The sequence below is a fragment of the Phocoena phocoena genome, chromosome 18 (assembly GCF_963924675.1).
Source record: "Phocoena phocoena chromosome 18, mPhoPho1.1, whole genome shotgun sequence".
Lineage (NCBI taxonomy): Eukaryota > Metazoa > Chordata > Mammalia > Artiodactyla > Phocoenidae > Phocoena > Phocoena phocoena.
Genome location: NC_089236.1, coordinates 78336945 through 78355547, shown reverse-complemented (window position 1 = coordinate 78355547; position 18603 = coordinate 78336945). Strand labels below are relative to the sequence as shown.

Below are 18603 nucleotides of genomic sequence, written 5' to 3'. Positions count from 1 at the left end.
CGGAGCGGTGACACCACCCTTGTCTGCCGCTCCCCTCCCCCACCCTGAGGCACTGCCCCTCCCCCTGCGCCGCAGCGGGCTCCGGACAGCCCGAGGGAGGCGGGGCGGCCTCTTTCCGACCGCCTCTTCCGGGGTAGGCGGGGCGTGACCGGGCCCCTTCCGTGTGGGCGGGGCCTGGTGGCCCCTCCCGGAGTGGGTGAGGCTGGCGAGTATCGGCGCGAGGCTAGGGGGGCGGCCATGCTGCGGACGCGCGGGGTCCCCGTGGGCTCCTCGCTCTTCCGGGCCGCGCTGGGCTTGGGGCCGGGGCCGCGGCCGGGGCGGGCGGCGTCGGGGGAACGCGGGCAGGGCTGGCTGCAGCCTGCGGGCTACGACACGGGCGTCACGGTGTACAACAGCCTCACCAGGAGGAAAGACCCCTTGATCGTGAGCGGCGCGGACACCGCCTCATGGTAGCCCCCGGGGATTGGGGGTGGGGTGGGGTGCTGCGGGAGGTAGGGCGGGAAGGGCTGTGGACCCAGCGTATTCGGAGGCGGGGCCTCTGCATGGAAAGCGGGATTGGGTGCTCAGGTGGAAGCATTTAATAAGTGATAAAAGCATGTTTAAAGTCATAGTGATTCACAGGTTCGGCTGTGCATTTGGCGATTCGAGTGTAATACAGCCCCGGCTATGCATTCCCCCAAAGTGGTTACTTTTCAAAAAAGGCATGATTATATGATGATCATAAATGAGAGTGGGGTGCCTTTTCTTGCAAACATGTTTCACATGGTGGATGTTAACTCTGTTCCTAGGTATAGCTGTGGACCCACTGTCTACGACCATGCACACCTGGGTCATGCTTGGTGAGTGTCCTGAGGTTGAATTTTCACACTTTTAGGGACCATTTATTTTGGAAAGAAGAAGCCTTTGCATGTTTTTGCCATCCCTCAAGTGGCAACTTGAGAATGCTGAATAATTACTGTATTGCAGGTATCGTGGGAAGCATACATGTCACAGTCTCGCTTGGTCCCATATCACAGGTGAGGAAGGTCAGGGAGGCAGTGAGGAGCAGTGAAGAAGGACCTGTTTTGGAATCAGATGCTTCTTGTTGGGTAGTGAGATGAAGCCTTTCCAAGGGCCCTTGAATCAGCTGGTCAGGAGTTATTTCTGGCCCCCATCGCTTATTTACTTCCCGGCTTTGGACAGGCCACTTTATTACTTTGTTTTTTAAAAAATATTTATTTATTATTCATTTATTTATTTTGGCTGCGCCGGGTCTTAGTTGTGGCACGCGGGATCTTCGTAATGGCATGCAGGGTCTTTAGTTGCGGCATGCGGACTCTTAGTTGCAGCATGCATGTGGGATGTAGTTCCCTGACCAGGGATCGAAGCCGGGCCCCCGGCATTGGGAGTGTGGAGTCTTACCCACTGGACCACCAGGGAAGTCCCCCACTTTATTACTTTGAGTCCTGGTTTCTTCATCTTTGAGGTGGGGATAATAGTATCCATCTGTTTGAATCTTCAGAGTTTTATGAAATAACTCGGGTAAAGTGCTGCTTACCCCAGTCCCTGAGGCGGAAAGTGTGGTGCAGGCTCCCCAGTTCTTGAGGATAGGTAACACGTTAGTTCATGAGGGAGGTCACACGTTAGGAAGTGTGAGAGCAGGGGTGGACCCTGGGGCTCTGACCTCCATGTGCCCCTTGTCTCCACCTGGTAATGGGCTGCCTTCTACGTTTGTTGAAGTTGCTGCTCTTCCTAATGTTTTCTCTTGTGCATCTTTTAAACTTGTTGTTGTTCAGATCTAGATGAAAAGTCACCTTTATTCAGTACGTTTTCCAAAACTTTATGTATCACCCAGCAAGATCTGAATATTTTGTGTGTGTTATTACAAAGTAAATAGTCTAGGAGTCATTTTTTCCTTCACTTTGGGCTAACTTAACTGTTAATTATAAAAAGCATATTTTGATCTCTTTACTGAAGTATTAAATATGTTGGGGGAAATACTGAAAACAGTAGAGGTTATTGTATCTCCCACCCTGGAAAACCTCTCCACAAAGGCAAAAGAGAAAAACAGTTTTACTATCGAATAAGAATTAAACCAGAATGGGACGCACAGGCAGCTCGCTGAAAGGATTGCAGAGACAGAAGGGACTTGCAGTCTTGTGTGAGCTGAGTGGGCCCAGCTCTCTGGTTCAGGCAGGTCTGTAGTGTGGATTCGGGCACAGGTTAGGCCCCTCCCATTGGGTGGTGAACATTCTTGGTAACTTCATTTCAAAGTGAAGGCTCCCAGGTCCTTTAAACTTTCCTGAGTTATGAGACTGACAGAGGCTTGTTTAGCCATTAGAAGCACTTAGGTACATTTTAAGAGGGCTGAGGAAGAAATCCTGAAAGAAAAGGGGAGTAGGGCAGAGCCTCTCCCTTATTTCCAACTAGCAGAATCAGGCCTTTCATTTGTAATTTGTATCTGTCCTTACAAATACAGAAAAGAGTACAGATCTTCAGTGTATGGCCAAGACCATGTTCATGGCTCTTAGATTGAGAAACAGAACGTCATCAACATCCCAGAAGCCTCCTGTCCGACTCCCTCGCCCAGGCCCCCCTTGAGGATACCACTCTGGGCATCTCAGCGGCACGTCATCAGGGAGAGTCCTCAATTTGGGGTGTCCCTGTGAGGTAGAACCCTAAGTGCTACGAGATTTCTCAAGAGGTTGTAATCTTGGGGGCAGGGATGGTCAGGGATGGTCAGGCACCATCAGGCACGGTCCACTGCTCTTAAGTAAAGTTTAAAATCCCAAAGCCCAGGACCGTGTCCTTGCGCGGGTCTGTCCCTACTCACTCTCCAGGTTCCTGTCTCCACACTCTCCTCCCGGCTCGCCCTGCCAGCCTTTGTGTTAAAGAGACAGACACTTGGGCTTCTCTGGTGGCGCAGTGGTTGAGAGTCCGCCTGCCGATGCAGGGGACACGGGTTCGTGCCCCGGTCCGGGAAGATCCCACCTGCTGCGGAGCGACTGGGCCCGTGAGCCATGGCCGCTGAGCCTGTGTGTCTGGAGCCTGTGCACCGCAACGGGAGAGGCCATGACAGTGAGAGGCCCGCGTACAGCAAAAAAAAAAAAAAAAAAAAAAAAAAAAGAGAGAGACAGATACTTAACAGACACAGCTCTTGCTACGTGCCATTCTAAACGCTGCGCAAACCCCAGCCAGTGATATCCTCTGACCACACCAGGTGGTGGTGCTCTCATCCCCAGAGTGTAAATGGGGACAGGACCCTGGCTGGGAAGTGCTGAGCTGAGGGGGAGGCGGGTGTCTGCCGAGTCCAGGTTCCCCGCTAGGTGTGCGGCCTCAGCCTGGGGAGCTGGTCCTGCACCTGGGCTTTCAGGGTACCCACGGTGCTTGTGGAGGCCCCGGGGAGCAGCCCCATGCAGGTGTCAGGGACCCGCAGCCCCCAAGGTCCTCTGGGCTGTGCATGTGATTTGACTCTTTTTTCACTGTTTTAGGTTCCTGTTAGCTTTTTCTCTTAAATCTCATTTCTTGTAGGGTTTTCCTGACTCGACAAAGAGGGGTACACTGACGATAACTATAGTAAGAATTAGTTGGAATTCCTGCTACACAGGCACCAAGATGATGTACAGCAACCCTAGGACGTAGTGGACTTTTGCCCAGTTCATAAGTAAGCAGTCTGAGGCTTCCCAAGGATATTTAACCTTTTAGCTCCTTGAGAAGGAGCTTCGGAGATGCTTGTCCCTGGAATTCGGCCTCAGCTCTCTTGGGGGCGGGTGGGTGTTGGGAGTTCAAGGGATACAATAATGAGGCTCATTTTCGCGGGAAAATGATTTTATGAGCTCAAATTTAGGCCGTGTGGGTAACAGAGATGAGCATGAGGTTAGCTGACCCTGAGTTTTAAGGTTGTTTTTATGGGAAACTAGTTTCTTGAGATTTTAAATGGATCTCAGATGTTACACCCTTTTGCTTTCACAAGTCTAAGTTACCCCTGTGCAGTCTGTCCATAAGCTGGTGTTTCTGTATTCCACAGTTGTGTGCACGTTTCTTAGGAATGATCTTATCCAGCTTTGATGGGATTGTCCCTGTCCTGATTTGTCATTATTTGCTTCTATCCCTTGTCACGGCGAAACATTAGTTATTCTAGAACACGAACAGGGATGGTCAAAGCTCTCAGTATCTCGACCACCTCCTGAGCTTGCACCACAAGTGAATTTTTTATACAGCTGAATAGATGTAAACTCAACGTCTGTAAAGTTAAAAATGCTAATGTGGTGTCCTGAAATGGAGGCAGCACCTTTGTCAGTTTCTCATGCAGACCCACATGGGCCAGTCAGTAAAAGGCTTTTCCTTTTCTCAGCTGTCCTTGGAACTGTCCTTGATATCACACACTCCCAGTCAGCGTGCCTGCGGCATCACGTTAAAAGTACGGCACGCTTTTGAAGGTCACAGTGTCGACTTTCAGTTTTGAAGATGCCCTAACATTTTTTTCTTTCAGCTCATACGTTAGATTTGATATAATTCGAAGGATCCTGACCCGGGTTTTTGGGTGCAACATCATCATGGTGATGGGAATTACAGACGTGGATGATAAAATAATCAAAAGAGCCAATGAGGTGAGTGTGGATTCTCTTGATTAGTACTTTGACTGGTTAGTCTTCTAACCCCCATTTGACACTTCACAAGACTCTTCAGGCCTTACTGTCCACACGTGGCCCTGCGAGGATACTCTGACAGGTTATCTTCCCGAATCCTCTGGTTCCTTGGAGGCTTCCCAGCCTGAATGCAGGCCCTTCCCTGCCCCCTCAGCCTCCAGGGTAAATACCTCACTCCCTGTTTACAGAGGAAAGTCAAAAGGCCATCTTGGGGCTAGGGAAATTTAGCTCATAGGAGGTTTAATTTTCTCATTTGTTAAGTGAACAGGGTGCTTCTCTTATATCTCATTCAGCATTTAGAGGAAGTCTTGGGGGTAAACTCTAACCCAGGGATTAAATAAAATAGTTATATTTTTTATTTTTAAAAATTTTATTTAGTTTTTTGGCCATGCCACGTGGCTTCTGGGATCTTAGTTCCCCGACCAGGGATTGAGCCTGGGCCCTCGGCGGTGAGAACGCAGAGTCCTAACCACTGGACCGCCAGGGAAGTCCCTGTAGTTCTATTTTTATTTATTTATTATTTATTTATTTATTTTGGCTGCACTGGGTCTCAGTTGCGGCATGCAGACTCTTAGTTGCGGCATGCATGCGGGATCTAATTCCCTGACCGGGGATCGAACCTGGGCCCCCGGCATTGGGAGCACGGAGTCCTAACCATGGGACTGCCAGGGAATTCCCTATAGTTTTATATATGTGTGTGTGTGTATATATATATATATATATATATATATATATATGTATATATTTTTTAAAATAAATTTATTTATTATTTTATTTATTCTTGGCTGTGTTGGGTCTTCGTTGCTGCACGCAGCCTTTCTTTAGTTGCGGCGAGTGGGGGGCTACTCTTTGTTGCGGTGCGTGGGTTTCCCATCACGGTGGCTTCTCTTGTTGCGGAGCACGGGCTCTAGACGTGCGGGCTCAGTAGTTGTGGCGCACGGGCTTAGTTGCTCCGCGGCATGTGGGATCTTCCCGGACCAGGGCTTGAACCCGTGTCCCCTGCATTGGCAGGCGGATTCTTAACCACTGTGTCACCAGGGAAACCCCCCTATAGTTATATTTTTAAAAGTCTACTTTCAAAGGTTCACCTCTTCTGCTTCTTATGATTAGCAACTCTCTATAACAATTATGTATATCTATAACAGTTATCTCTAACGATCTATAAAAAATTGTTAAATTGTCTAATTTACAGAAAACCTACATGGAGTGCCTTACATCCTGTAATTTAAAAAATGTATGAATATATATTTATATAGTTTTTTTAGAAAACGAGTTTATACTTTATATTCATAACCTGCTTTTTCCACTTATTGCATTTTGAGTGTTTTTTCACGTTAAGTATTCTTAAACATTTTAAAATAGTCTTACAACCTTCCGTCACACAGACATTGTACTTACTACCATCCTTATTTTTGGACTCTTGCATTCCTCCCATATTCTGTTATTTTCTCTCAGATTTATTTCCTAGAAACCCCATCTTCCTATTTCCTACCGATTTACCTTTTTATTATTTTATTTTATCTTTTTTTTTTTTTTTGTGGTACACGGGCCTCTCACTGTTGTGGCCTCTCCCGTCGCGGAGCACAGGCTCCAGACGCGCAGGCTCAGCGGCCATGGCTCACGGGCCCAGCCGCTCCGCGGCATGTGGGATCTTCCCGGACCGGGGCACGAACCCGCGTCCCCTGCATCGGCAGGCGGACTCCCAACCACTGCGCCACCAGGGAAGCCCCGATTTGCCTTTTTAATAACTAGACAGCATTCCACCGTTGGGGGCTACTCAGAGATTCCTCTGGACCTCCCCATCCTTGACTGTTTTTATTGTTTCTAGGTGTTAAAAATAGTGCTGCAGTGAATTTCTTTTTCTCCCCCTCTGTTTTGTTTGCTTAAATATTTTTCCCAAGGTGGAATTACTAGGTCAAATGATGAGCAGTTTATCTGATACTATTTGTCACCCTTCTTGGAGTTGGATCATTTCAGAGAGAGGTTACCAGCAGCGCCGAACATGGGTTCCAACTTTAGACGTATTTCCTCACGTCCTCAGCACAGCAGCGTTTCCCATTTTTACTTAGTCTGGAGAGTTCAGTGTGTCGTGTTCCCTTACAGTGGACTCGACTTCCGTTTCCAGGACTGTCCCTGAACTTCATTGACCATCCAGGTCCAGGCTTAGGCCTGGGACAGAGGCTTTGTGTGGACAGAGGTGAGACAGACAGTTCCTGGCCTCTGGACCTTGTGTCCGGCGAGGCAAACGGGCCCTCAGACGGATGCTCTGTGTGTCTTAGTTTATTTTGTAAGCCCAGATTGGGGGTGGGGCGCAAAGAGGGTCACTGCGCCTTTCCGGAATTCAGAAGTGACTTATCGGAGGAGGTTCGCCCACGCGGGATATTAAGCGTTAGGAAGGGACTGGCACGTGAAGAGCGAGACATTCTGGGTGGGCGGGGGGAGAGCGTGTCCTGCGTGGAAGCCAATCCTGCAGGATCCCTGGTACGTGGGGCAGGCGCTGCCAGCTGGCGAAGCTGGAGAGGGAGGGCCGTCCCGGCCTGGACGATGCCCTGGGAGTTGGGCTTTGTTCCGTAGACCGTGGGACCTGCCAGCACGGGACCAGCTCGGTGCAGTGGGAATGGCCCGCTCTGGGGCAGGGGGATGCAACCAGGGACAAGGGCCTCGGGAGGGCTCGGTGGGCGCCCTGCACTGGGGGAGGGTGCGTGCTTCGTGAGTGGAGAGAGAGGGAGTTTGAGGTATTGGAGGAAACCCAAACCAGTCTGAAGCTCAGCTCAGGGCTGTGTTGAAATAAAAATACGCATGCGGTCTTTGTCGTGGTTCCTGGTCCACAGCTGGAGTGATAGTGTCTTCTGTGAGCTAATGGGATGACCAGTGGCTGGGGCCTCTAGATGGTGTTGGGATGGGGGCTGGTGCCAGAAAGACCAGCCATGAGTTGAGCTGGAACTTTCACTCCCACTTGCATCCCTCCACCCCTGCCTACCTCCTGTGGGGGGAGAGGGGCTGGAGGTTGAGCTGATCACCGATAGCCAGGGATTTAATCAACCTTCCCAAGGATGGAGCCTCCATAAAACCCCCCGACGATGGGCTCTGGAGCTTCCCGGTTGCTGGACATGGAGGTGCTGGGAGGTGGTGCCCGCCTGGCCCCCTGAGGGCATGTACGCCCCCCCCCCTGCAACCTCGTCCCGGGTGTCTTGTCCACGGGGCTGCTGCTGAGTTGTGTCCTTTATATAAACTGATAATGGGAAGTGGAGTGCTCTCCTGAGTTCTGTGACTCATTTCATCAAACCTCCAAATTTCTAGTTGGTGGAGAAAAGTGCTGTTGGCCTGGGGACCCCACTACTGCAGGTGTCCGAAGTGGGGCGGTCCTGTGGGACTGAGCCCTTAACTTGCGGGGTCTATGCTGACCCCAGGAGCTGGTGTCAGAGTAGGATTGACGGGGCTTCCCTGGTGGCACGGTGGTTAAGAATCTGCCTGCCAATGCAGGGGACACGGGTTTGAGCCCTAGTCCGGGAAGATCCCACGTGCCGCGGAGCGACTAAGCCCGTGCGTCACAACTACTGAGTCTGCGCTCTAGAGCCCGCGAGCCACAACTACTGAAGCCCACGTGCCACAACTACTGAAGCCCGCGTGCCTAGAGCCTGTGCTCTGCATCAAGAGAAGCCACCGTGATGAGAAGCCCACGCACCGCAACGAAGAGTAGCCTCTGCTCGCTGCAACTAGAGAAAGCCCGTGTGCAGCAACGAAGACCCAATGCAGCCAAAAATCAATAGCAATAAAATAAATAAATTAAATTTATTTAAAAAAACAAACAAAACGAATAGGATTGACTTCCAGCTGGAGTCAGAGGGTCGGAGAAGTGGTTGGCATTGGAAAAGACACACCACGTTTGGTACCAGAAAGGAGCCACTGCAGGGCTGGAGGTGAAGATCAGGCGGTGCCGGTGCTGGTGGTTCATCATCCCATCCCTGGTTCTCTCTGACGGTTTATTTCGAGACCTGGCCTGATTCCGTCTGCCTGGTCTCCAAATCCCCCGCCTGTGTCCGGTGTCCCTGCGGTCAGGTGTCCACCCTGGTCCACCACCGGAGCCTAGAGGCGAGGTCACGAGGTGCCGACGTGGGAGCTGCCCCTTCGTGGGGACCTGTGAGGGAGGGGGAGACGGGGGCAGGAAGGGGGCGGGCGGCTTGGGGCCGCAGGGGCGGGGCCCCAGCCCCGACCGCCAGGCGCGCCGTGCGCTGCTGCTGTCGCTGTCCCTCTGCCCTGCCACCGGAGCCGTTTGCCCAGGACCGTCTGACTTCAGTTTGTGCGCAGCCACTTGCTGGGGTGGCAGCCCTAGGGTCCTAGAGTGGAGTTTTTGAGCGAACACGATGCAGGAAGGAGTGTCCTATCGTCCACGGTGAGGACAGACCAAGGGGAAGGCGGGGGGCAGGCGTGCGACGTCCTTCTGGAATCTGCTGGGATCCGGGCGGGAGCCGAACAGGGTCCGGGACGCTTGGTGGGAAGGTCGGTCCCGCGACGCGGAGCAGGGTGGACGCTGGAGCCCCGCCTCGCTGGCCGGGGGTAGGACGGAAAGGACAGAAGCCTGTGACCTGGCGTGGCAGCTGGGTGAGTAGCCTGCAGGAAGCCCGCGGCAGGCAGGGCCGGCGTCTGCAGGTGCAGGCTGCTCAAGAAGGAGGGCGCCCGGGTCGGCCTTTCACCTGTCCTCACGCCCAGCCGGGACGAGAGGCCGCACAGCCGTGTCCCCGCACTGGGCGCTTTGGGGTTGGCTGTGAGTCTTCGGAGTCGAAGGTGGAGCTGTCCAGCCGTGGCGGGGGCTTGGCGGGTGGGCGCCGGAGGGGAGAGATGGGGTGCGCGGGGGGTTAGGGGAGTGTCAGCCGCGGGGTGAAGGCCGGGTGCCTGGGGAGGGAGGGGCTGGGCGTCCCGGAGCACAGGAGGAGTGGGGCTACAGAGGGCCCCCGCGGGGAGTCGTCGCTTGCTACTTTATAAAGAACTTGCGCTACTTAGAACGTGAGAGTCGGTAGGATTGGTTACAGATCCTAAGCGCAGAGAGTGTTTTAAGTTCTGACACCTGAGCGTTTCAGTACTTATTACACAGCAGGATGCTAACCTGGCATCAAAGGGTCTCTTCTGTCCTCAAAATAGAGTCTTACTTCAAGATGATAAACCATTCATCTGACACACAGAGGTACGAAGATACCCATTTGTTTCTTAGGATCCAGCAGAGACGCTGTTCTTTTTACTGAAGGCGAACTTTGTTGATGACGGCCACACCCTTCATGCCATCTGCTCCAGCACTTGCTCTTAAAATACTTTCAATTATAATATTTCACTTTTCTGAATCACTTCCTTGACTTTAATTTTTGGCACAGTTTTCTAGTTCGTCAGGGATAAAAACCGCAGGAGGATTTCTGGGGTAAGGATGAAAAGAAACGAGGTATATTCGCATGGTCGCATTCTGTGTTAAGAAAAACGATGATAAACGTCTCAGCGATTCAAGCCGAGTTACTCTCTCTGTGCTTTGGAACCCTGGCCCGCGTGCCCTTCCCTCCGGGAAGAAGGCTGGACGCACAGCTGAGGGCGAGGGCTGGACCGGCGGGGTCCCCTGCCAGGGAGAGCTCAGCTGAGGTGATCCGGCGGGGGTCTGAAATAACAGGGACCAGGACCCCGTGTCAGCAGCACCTCCTGTAGGTGGTTCTGTGTAGAGAGCAGCGCGAGCCCCCCGTGGGGTGGGCCCAGCTGCCTAGAACTAAAATGTTAGTTTTGGAATATGATTCCCTCTCCCCCAAGCCAGCAACAGCTCGTGCCCACTTCCAGTGCACTGTCGCCCGTGAGCGCTCGCAGCCGTCCTCAGCACGCGTGGAGCGGGACACGCCTGTTTGCGCAGAGGTGTCCCCGATGCGCCGTGTGTCCGTATTGCCGGAGCTGAACACACTGGTCCTAGAGCTCACACGGAAGAGCAGAAAGCAGGAGTAGCCAGGACAAGGGAGGGAGTAGCCCTACCCGATGTCAAAGTTAAAAACCTATAGAAAGTTGTTGTTTTTAATATATTCTTTCCCTTTTCTTAGCACAGCTTTGCTGAGGTGGAACAGACCTGAGGGAAGCTGTGCGTAGTGCACACAGCGTGTGCAGCCTGATAAACCCTCCACACCTGTGACCATCACCGGTGTCGAGATGGTGACCGGTACCACCCTTCCCCCCAGAAACCCCATCCTCCAGCCTCCCTGCGCCCTACCCCGAAGCACCCCGTCCACTTTCTGCGTCTCTGGGGGCTGTAGAGATTAAACATTAATTTACCGTTACATGAAGAGACAGACGATGGAACACGCTAGAAAGGCCAGAAATAGACACAGTAAATCATGGAAATTTATTTTATGATAAAGATGGCATTTCAGATCATTGGGGAACAGATGAATTACTCAGTAAAAAGTGTTGACAGTTGGGTAACCATCTGGGGGAAAAAATAAACTAAAGTTGGATATATGCCTCACAACCAAATCTGAAGCAGATCGGATTTCACATAAGAGAAGTGGAACCACAAATTACTGGAATAAACCTTGGGGCACTTTTTATAGCCTCGTGTTGGGGAAGGCTTTCCTAAGTTTGTTTCCAAACCCAGAAAAGATGGAGAAATGTAAAAGATTGCTAAATATAAAAAATTTTCTGCCTGCCATAAAATAGCCATAAGGTTGAAAGCCTGAAAAAAATTGAAATTCACAACTGCGGATAAAAGGTTGATTTCTTTAAAAAAATACTTCCTACATATCAATAAGAAAAGACCTAAAAGACCTACAACTCTGTAGAAAAAAGGTTAATTTCAGATGGTTTAGTGTAGATGGTCCCTAAACACATGAGATGTTCAAACTCCCTCAAAATATGAGAAATGCAGCTTAAAGATGCAACGAGAACGTGCCCTTTAGTGTCGCGTCGACGAGGTCTAGCCATCCGCCAGCACTGTGCCCGAGCCTGGCGGGTCAGGTTCAAGGTCCTCCGGAGGCGCTGCCAGCAGCCTGCCAAGGGTGTGCGTGTGTCCTCGACCAGGGCGTCACGTGCGGGTCTGTAGCTCAGGCTGCGCACTCGCGTGGGTGTCACGGCCGGAGACGGCGAGAGCGCGGAGCGGGTGGTGCGAGGTTCACGCCCGGCTGGGAGACGGGCGCGGACGCAGGCCTGCGTGGGAAGGTGGCGCTCGGCGCACCGCGTGCCCGGGTCCCGGATACCGTGTGGCGTCAGCCGAGGAGACCAGGCGCCGGCGTGTGTGGGGCTTTTGAGAGGAGGTACAAGCATGCAGCTGACCACACTTGTGCTCCTGGGACGACTCTGCCAGTGTTTGCCTTGCGGGAGCGGGGCCGGGCTTGGGCACATTGACGTGGCTGGTGTTCTCCAAGAGAGAACTACCGTGCGGGAGATAAATCAGGTAAATACTGATCCATTAGATGCTGATCTTTGGGTCCCACATTGCGTTTTATTTGAAACTTCTCAATCGTCACGATGACACCGAGTTTTTCGGCGTTATTGTTCGGTTGGCCTTTTGTCCTCTGGATAGATGTACGGTAGCAGATTTCTTGTTTAGGAGGTCTGCTGTGCCACAAGGCCACGCTCAGGAGAAGGCCCAGTGGGTCTGGGTGCCCTGTCTGCGCGGGAGTGATATGAACAAGGGTCTTGTGTCCGCAGAGCTGTCTCACCCGCGTGCACGGGAATCCCCGGAGCCATCTAAGGGGTGACTCGGTGGGACTCTCCACCTTGCAAAGAAAGCTGAGGCAGAGAGGTTTGTTGTCTTGCCCCAGACCATGCAGCGAAAAAGACGCTTTGTTCACCAGGTTTATTTCTTCAGTAAACGTTCCTGGCCTCGGTTTCCAGTACGATTCCTTTTTCGGGCCCTGGGCTGGGACGAAGGTGGCCTTCCACTTGAGGAAGTTTCCTTGTCCTCCGGAGCGGGGGTGTCTACACCCGGACACTGTTTCACGGGGTGGGGTGAGGGGAGCAGACGCAGGTGCCGGCGGAGCTGAGAGCTCACAGTCGTGGACCCGCGTAGGGTTTCAGGACGTCAGGGTCGGGCTGTGTGCTGGGAGTGTTTTTCTGCTGAAAAGTAAGAAGCGCTCTAGGGAGGATTGTCGTGTGTGCCGGCCCCCCTCCCCGCCTGAATCCAGAGCCCCTGCGTTCAGAATGCAGCGTACTTCTCTGGGGGTTCTGCTTGCCCCCAGACGTCCAGCCCTGGCCCCTCCAGATTGAACACCCATCACAGCCCCCATTGACGGGGACTGCATTGCTTTCAGATGTTTCTGAGACATTTCCTCATACAGGTACTTGTGACTTGTTTTCTCTTGCCTCCTGAGAGATAAAGGGGTAAAAGTCGGGAACTCAAGTGGTTGTGTGTCGGACGGGGTGACCTGGCTTGCCCTGGTCCTAGAAGAGCAGAGGCTACTTTGTAGGTCTTTGGGTTTTGTTTTGAATTATATAACGGAAATCATGACACTGTTTATTCCTTTTTCTCTCTGACCAGAAAGCAGGTCAGTAAACCTTTTTGACCAGCTAAGGGGCTAGGACGATTAAATGCCCCTTTGTGAGCAGGACCGCGTGGAGGCCGCGCCGTGCGGCCCGGGAGGGGCGGCCGTGCCTCTGGGGTTGCGTCGTGAGCCCCCCAGACTCTCATGCTCTCCTCATCTTCTTACAGATGAACGTGTCTCCCGCTTCCCTGGCCAGTCTTTATGAAGAAGACTTTAAACAAGACATGGCAGCCTTGAAGGTAGGTGTGTGATGAGCAGCTTGGACGGTGGACTCTGGGGCTGACCCCCTCCGCGTGGAGCTGGGGAAACCGCGTCTCCTCTGCTTTCTTACAGGTTCTCCCACCCACCGTGTACCTGAGGGTAACTGAAAACATTCCTCAGATAATTGCTTTTATCGAGAGAATAATTGCTAACGGGCACGCTTACTCCACCCCGAAAGGTAGCGGTTATGTTATTAACCTGATCGCTGGGTGAGACCCTGTAGGATTTTGACGGGGGCGGGGGGGCGGGCTGCATATTTGGGTGGCTCGGATGGGCCGAACGTCTTACTGTCTTTCTTGGTAGGGTTCTTACGGCAAAAATGTTGTGAGATTTTCTACGATTGTGTCTCTTTGTGAAACTGCTGAATCAGTTCTCTTTCAAAATACCTTGCACTGTCAGAGGCGAGGTGGGCATCCGAGAGTCGATCTCAACGAGGCAAACGTGGCCAGGTGCTAACGGCCATGGGGTCCGGGTGGGAGTACAGTCTTCACTGGAGCCTTTTTTTTAACTTTGTTTATAAGTTTTCACAACACAGCTGGGGACAGTGGCGGTGGCTCTGAAGACCCACTCCCTTGTTAAGGACTCTTGCCCCTCTCTGCGTAGGGGAGGGTTGTTTTCGACAGGCCAGTGGCAGAAACGGCAGATCTCCCGACACTGCCACTCGCACCTGTGCATAAAGGGCTTCGCCCTACGTCACCCCCCAGGCGCTGGACCGAGCCCTCCCGCATCCCGTGGCCTCGGCACAGGGCTGTGTCCCCTCTTCCGTCTAAGACACACCCACAGGGTTCCCTCCACGAAGCTGAAGACACTGACTGGGTCCCTTGTGCAGAACACCTCGTCTTCGGGTGCTTTGCCTGATCCTCCTGGAGACAAAGCCTGAATATAGCAAATACGTGAAGGGAGGACTGCAAGTCCTCGCGTGCACGGGCTGCACGCAGTTCCAGGCAGGGTCCCCGCGCCTCTCGGGCTCTTGGGCAGGACCACGAAGGAAAGGTGCTCCCTGTGCAGTCACCCCCGAACACCGCATCTAGGGTCACGCCTCTTCCTTTGTCCTTCACTCTCTACGAGCATGGCGGCACCTGCAGAGCCCCGACCCAGGCTGCGCACTCTGGGCATTATTCACAAGGTCAGAGGCTTTTCTGGTCCAAGAACCGACAAGTTGTGCAAATAAGGCAGCACGGGATGGGCTGCCCAGTGGGACGGTGCCGATATCAGAGCTGAGGAGGTCCACCGGCAGCCCCGGGGGTGGAGGAAGCTTCCTGGGAGAGAGGAGGCTTGGGCCAGGGCTTTGGGGATGGGCAGGATTTGGAAGGCGCGGCTGGGGAGAAGGGGATGCAGCTGAAGAAAGGCAGGATCCCAGAGGCAGCCAAACGCCAGGGTGCAGCCTTGCCCTGGGGCCCCAGACAAAAGCAGCAGCTCCTAAACCAGTTAAACTGGACCCAGAGGAAGGGCCAGACAAAGCACCCCAAGACGGGCGTTCTGTACGACGGGGGACCCGGTCGGTGTCTTCAGCTGTGGTGGGAACACAGTGGGTGTGTCTTAGAAGAGGGGACACAGCGCTGTGCAGAGGCCACGGGATGCGGGAGGGCTCGGTGCAGCGCCTGGGGCTGGTGATGACGCTGGGGTTACGGAGGGTGAGGCCCTTTATGCACAGCTACACGTCTGCTCCAGAAGATACGGGAGGCGTCTCCCTGCGGTCCTGGAACCGGAGGGGGAGGAGTGACCTGTGTCCTGAGGCACCAGGGGTTCACCCAGGCGCGGCACAGGATAAATGCTGCGTGTCGTCCTGTTTGGTTTTGGTTTTTTAATTTATTTATTTTTATTTTTGGCTGTGTTGGGTCTTCGTTCCAGTGCACGGGCTTCTCATCGCGGTGGCTTCTCTTGTTGCGGAGCACGGGCTCTAGGCGCACAGGCTTCAGTAGTTGTGGCTCGCGGGCTCAGTAGTTGTGGCACACGGGTTCAGTAGCTGTGGCTTGCGGGCTCTAGAGCGCAGGCTCAGTAGTTGTGGCGCACGGGCTTAGTTGCTCCGCGGCATGTGGGATCTTCCCGGACCAGGGCTCGAACCCATGTCCCCTGCATTGGCAGGCGGACTCTCAACCACTGCGCCACCAGGGAAGCCCTGGTTGTACATTTTTAATAATGGTGACACAAACATAATTCATTTAAAATAAATGTATTAACTTGAACTCCAGTAATTTGGACTTTGTGGCAGTTCCACAAAAGCTTGACTCTAATTTGAGCTTTGAACTATTTGTGAAGAAAAAATTTGTTCAGCAAATGGGTGAAGTAAGCCCAGGTTTGGGAAAATGTGTTCTCTATCAAGGGAGCAGTTTCTCCTCCTGTCAAAGCATTTTCAAAGTGTTGTCTGCATTCTGACTTAGTAGAAAGCAGTTCCCCCAGTATTTGTTTCGCTGCTGTACCCCGGCGCGTAGGTCGGGCTCAGTAATAAACTGCGTGCGGAGGAAGGACCCCGTGGGGGACTGGCAGAGCCCAGTCACCGGGGGCCGTTTCCCCTCTGTTCTGCCGATGGCCCCCCTGCAGCGCTGGCGCCTGCCCTGTCCCCGCCAGCCGGGCTGGAGAGTGACCGGGGACATGAGCCTCTGACAGTCCAAGCTCCATGGATCTTGTGTTTGTCTTGGCCGCTCCATGAGGCAGGTGGGATCTTAGTTCCCCGACCAGGGATCGAACCTGGGCCCCCTGCAGAGGAAGTGCAGAGTCTTAACCACTGGACCGCCAGGGAAGTCCCATAAAGGCTTCCTGGATCTTAAAGCAACCTGTCTTCAAGGCCACGGTCCCTAAGAAGGGTACTGCAGATACAGACTAGTAGCTGTGTCAGTACAAAGACTGTGAAGATTAAAAACCAGAAGTTTGCAAAGGTTAAAAATCGCACCCGACCTTGGGCCCTCGCGCTGATCGCGGCGTGCAGGTGGCCGGTCAGGAGTGCAACCCAGTGGCCGCGGCGTCGGCCTTCCTGAGCGCCAGCTCCTTCGGGGCAGGACTCTTCCTACCAGGGCTGCGGCTCTGCCACCGCCTTCCCTGTTCTGCTTCTTCCTGAGTGGGGACGAGCAGGGTTTCCGGGCTCTGCAGGGTCCCCGTGGGAGGGTCGTCTGGCACCCGCAGCACGTGTGCACCTTGGTGAAAGGACCCCACGGCGGGGGGGGGATGCTTTCGTGTGAGGTGCCTGTTCTGAGTGGCAGGGTGGTCTTAGGGTATCTGGGTTAAAAACGGCTTGCTTTATTGATGGGTCTGTAACCCAGGGCCCAGAGCTGAAGGCAGTCCAGCGATAAACTCACTTCCCTTTTTTCTTGTTAAAAAGAACTGGCTCAACATTTTACAGAGAACTTACATTTGTGTTTTCCCTTTCACAACAGGATGTTCATGATGTGTGCAAATGCATGTTTTTTTTTTTTTTTTTTTTGTGGTACGCGGGCCTCTCACTGTTGTGGCCTCTCCCGTTGAGGAGCACAGGCTCCGGACGCGCAGGCTCAGCGGCCATGGCTCACGGGCCCAGCCGCTCCGCGGCATGTGGGATCTTCCCGGACCGGGGCACGAACCCGCGTCCCCTGCATCGGCAGGAGGACTCTCAACCACTGTGCCGCCAGGGAAGCCCCAGCAAACGCATGTTTTTTGTTAATTCTGGTTTAAACGTACGGTGAAAGGCACCGCCTGAAGGCTGATGCCGTATCCTGGGTTCAGGGTCTAATTGTCATTAGCTGTGAGGCGTGTGTAGATGCGGGTGCTGACGACAGAAACGAGCTTCACGGTCACCTTTATGAAACAGGCAATGTCTACTTCGACCTGCGGTCAAGAGGAGACAGATACGGCAAGCTGGTCGGCGTGGCCCCTGCCCCCGCGGGAGAGACAGGTGGGTCCAGCCTCTCGCTGCCGTGGGGTTCTGGGGACAAAGCCCAGACCCTCCCCTGCTCTCTCAGACGTGGCGATGTTGCCGGACGTCGATCACACCCGAGTTTTCGATTGAGTTGGGTTTTTTTGGAATAGAGAGACCGCGCAGAGTAGGAAGTTGCTGCAGAACGTGACACGCGGCCTCCCGTTCCTGCCTGGGGCGCTCTGCAGGCGCACACGCCGTCTGCGCTGTCACGTCTTAATGCTCTTGTCCACCTGGCTGCTGTCACGTGTTAAATCCCCGTAGGTATTTTATCATACGTAAATGCCCGCATAAACTTGCCCGTGATTCCGCCGCTTTTCATGTGCTTTAAAGGCGACTCCAATCTACCTCTTGAGAACTTCTAGTTAAGTTCCCATACGTATTTTAGCATGTATGACATTCCCACGGTATTCGAATCTATCCCTATACCCTCTTCTGCAAAGTCATTTTTGTGGAGAAGAAATAATAAGTATATAGAACTACATGGAAAATAATTGGGAGATTGGGATTGACGTAAACATAATTTTAAAGGATACTATTGAGATTTAACAAAACCAAACAAAAAATGAGCAAAAACCCAAAAGACAAGTTGTCTGAGTCATCTCTGCTTTTAGGCGTAACCCTCCTGCCCTATGACCCGTGTCGTTTCAGTCTAATTACAGCGGATGTGTTGAGTTGACTCCCCAGAACAGTTCTTCTAACTTGTGCGCAGTCGCTGTTATCCTGCTTCCGTCCTGGACCATCCATGCCTGCGAGGTGTGGCCCCGGCCTTAGGGAAGCAGAGGAGGAACTTCGGATACCTACACATTCTAGCATCAGCAACACTTTAAAAATATATATACACTTTATTTTTTCGAGCAGCTTTAGGTTCACAGCAGAATTGCGTGGCAGGTCCAGAGAGTTCCGTATGCCCACTGCACACAGCCCCTCGTTATCAGCACTCCCCCAGAGTGGTGGACCTGCACTGACACGCCAGCCTCACCGCGAGTCCATAGTCTACATCAGGGTTGCTCTTGGTGTCTCTCTGAGTTTAGACGGATGTGTAATGACAGGTATCCGTCATTATAGTATCACGCAGAGAGTTTCTCAGCCCTAACGATCCTCTGTGCTCTGCCTTTTCATCCCCTTCCCGCCCCAGCCTCTGTCAGCCACTGATCTCTTTACTGTCCCCATTGTTTTGCCTTTTCCAGAATGTCATAGAGTGGGAATCATACAGTCTAGCCTTTTCAGACTGGCTTCTTTCATTTAGTAATACGCATGTAAGAGTCCTCCTTTTTTTTGTTTTTTTTTTTTGATGTGGACCACTTTTAAACTCTTTAATGAATTTGTT

At 52.9% G+C, this 18603-nt stretch overlaps 1 protein-coding gene across 1 annotated transcript in view; it reads left to right on the top strand.

Annotated features, from left to right (window-relative positions):
• The first annotated feature begins 237 nt into the window (after positions 1-237).
• Positions 238-18603, top strand: part of CARS2 (cysteinyl-tRNA synthetase 2, mitochondrial) — a 35106-nt gene continuing 16740 nt past the window's right edge. The window contains exons 1-6 of the mRNA XM_065896201.1: positions 238-449; positions 789-839; positions 4472-4589; positions 13294-13365; positions 13460-13565; positions 17169-17252. Coding sequence (XP_065752273.1) covers positions 238-449; positions 789-839; positions 4472-4589; positions 13294-13365; positions 13460-13565; positions 17169-17252 — 643 coding nt within the window. The remainder of the gene's footprint in view (positions 450-788; positions 840-4471; positions 4590-13293; positions 13366-13459; positions 13566-17168; positions 17253-18603) is intronic.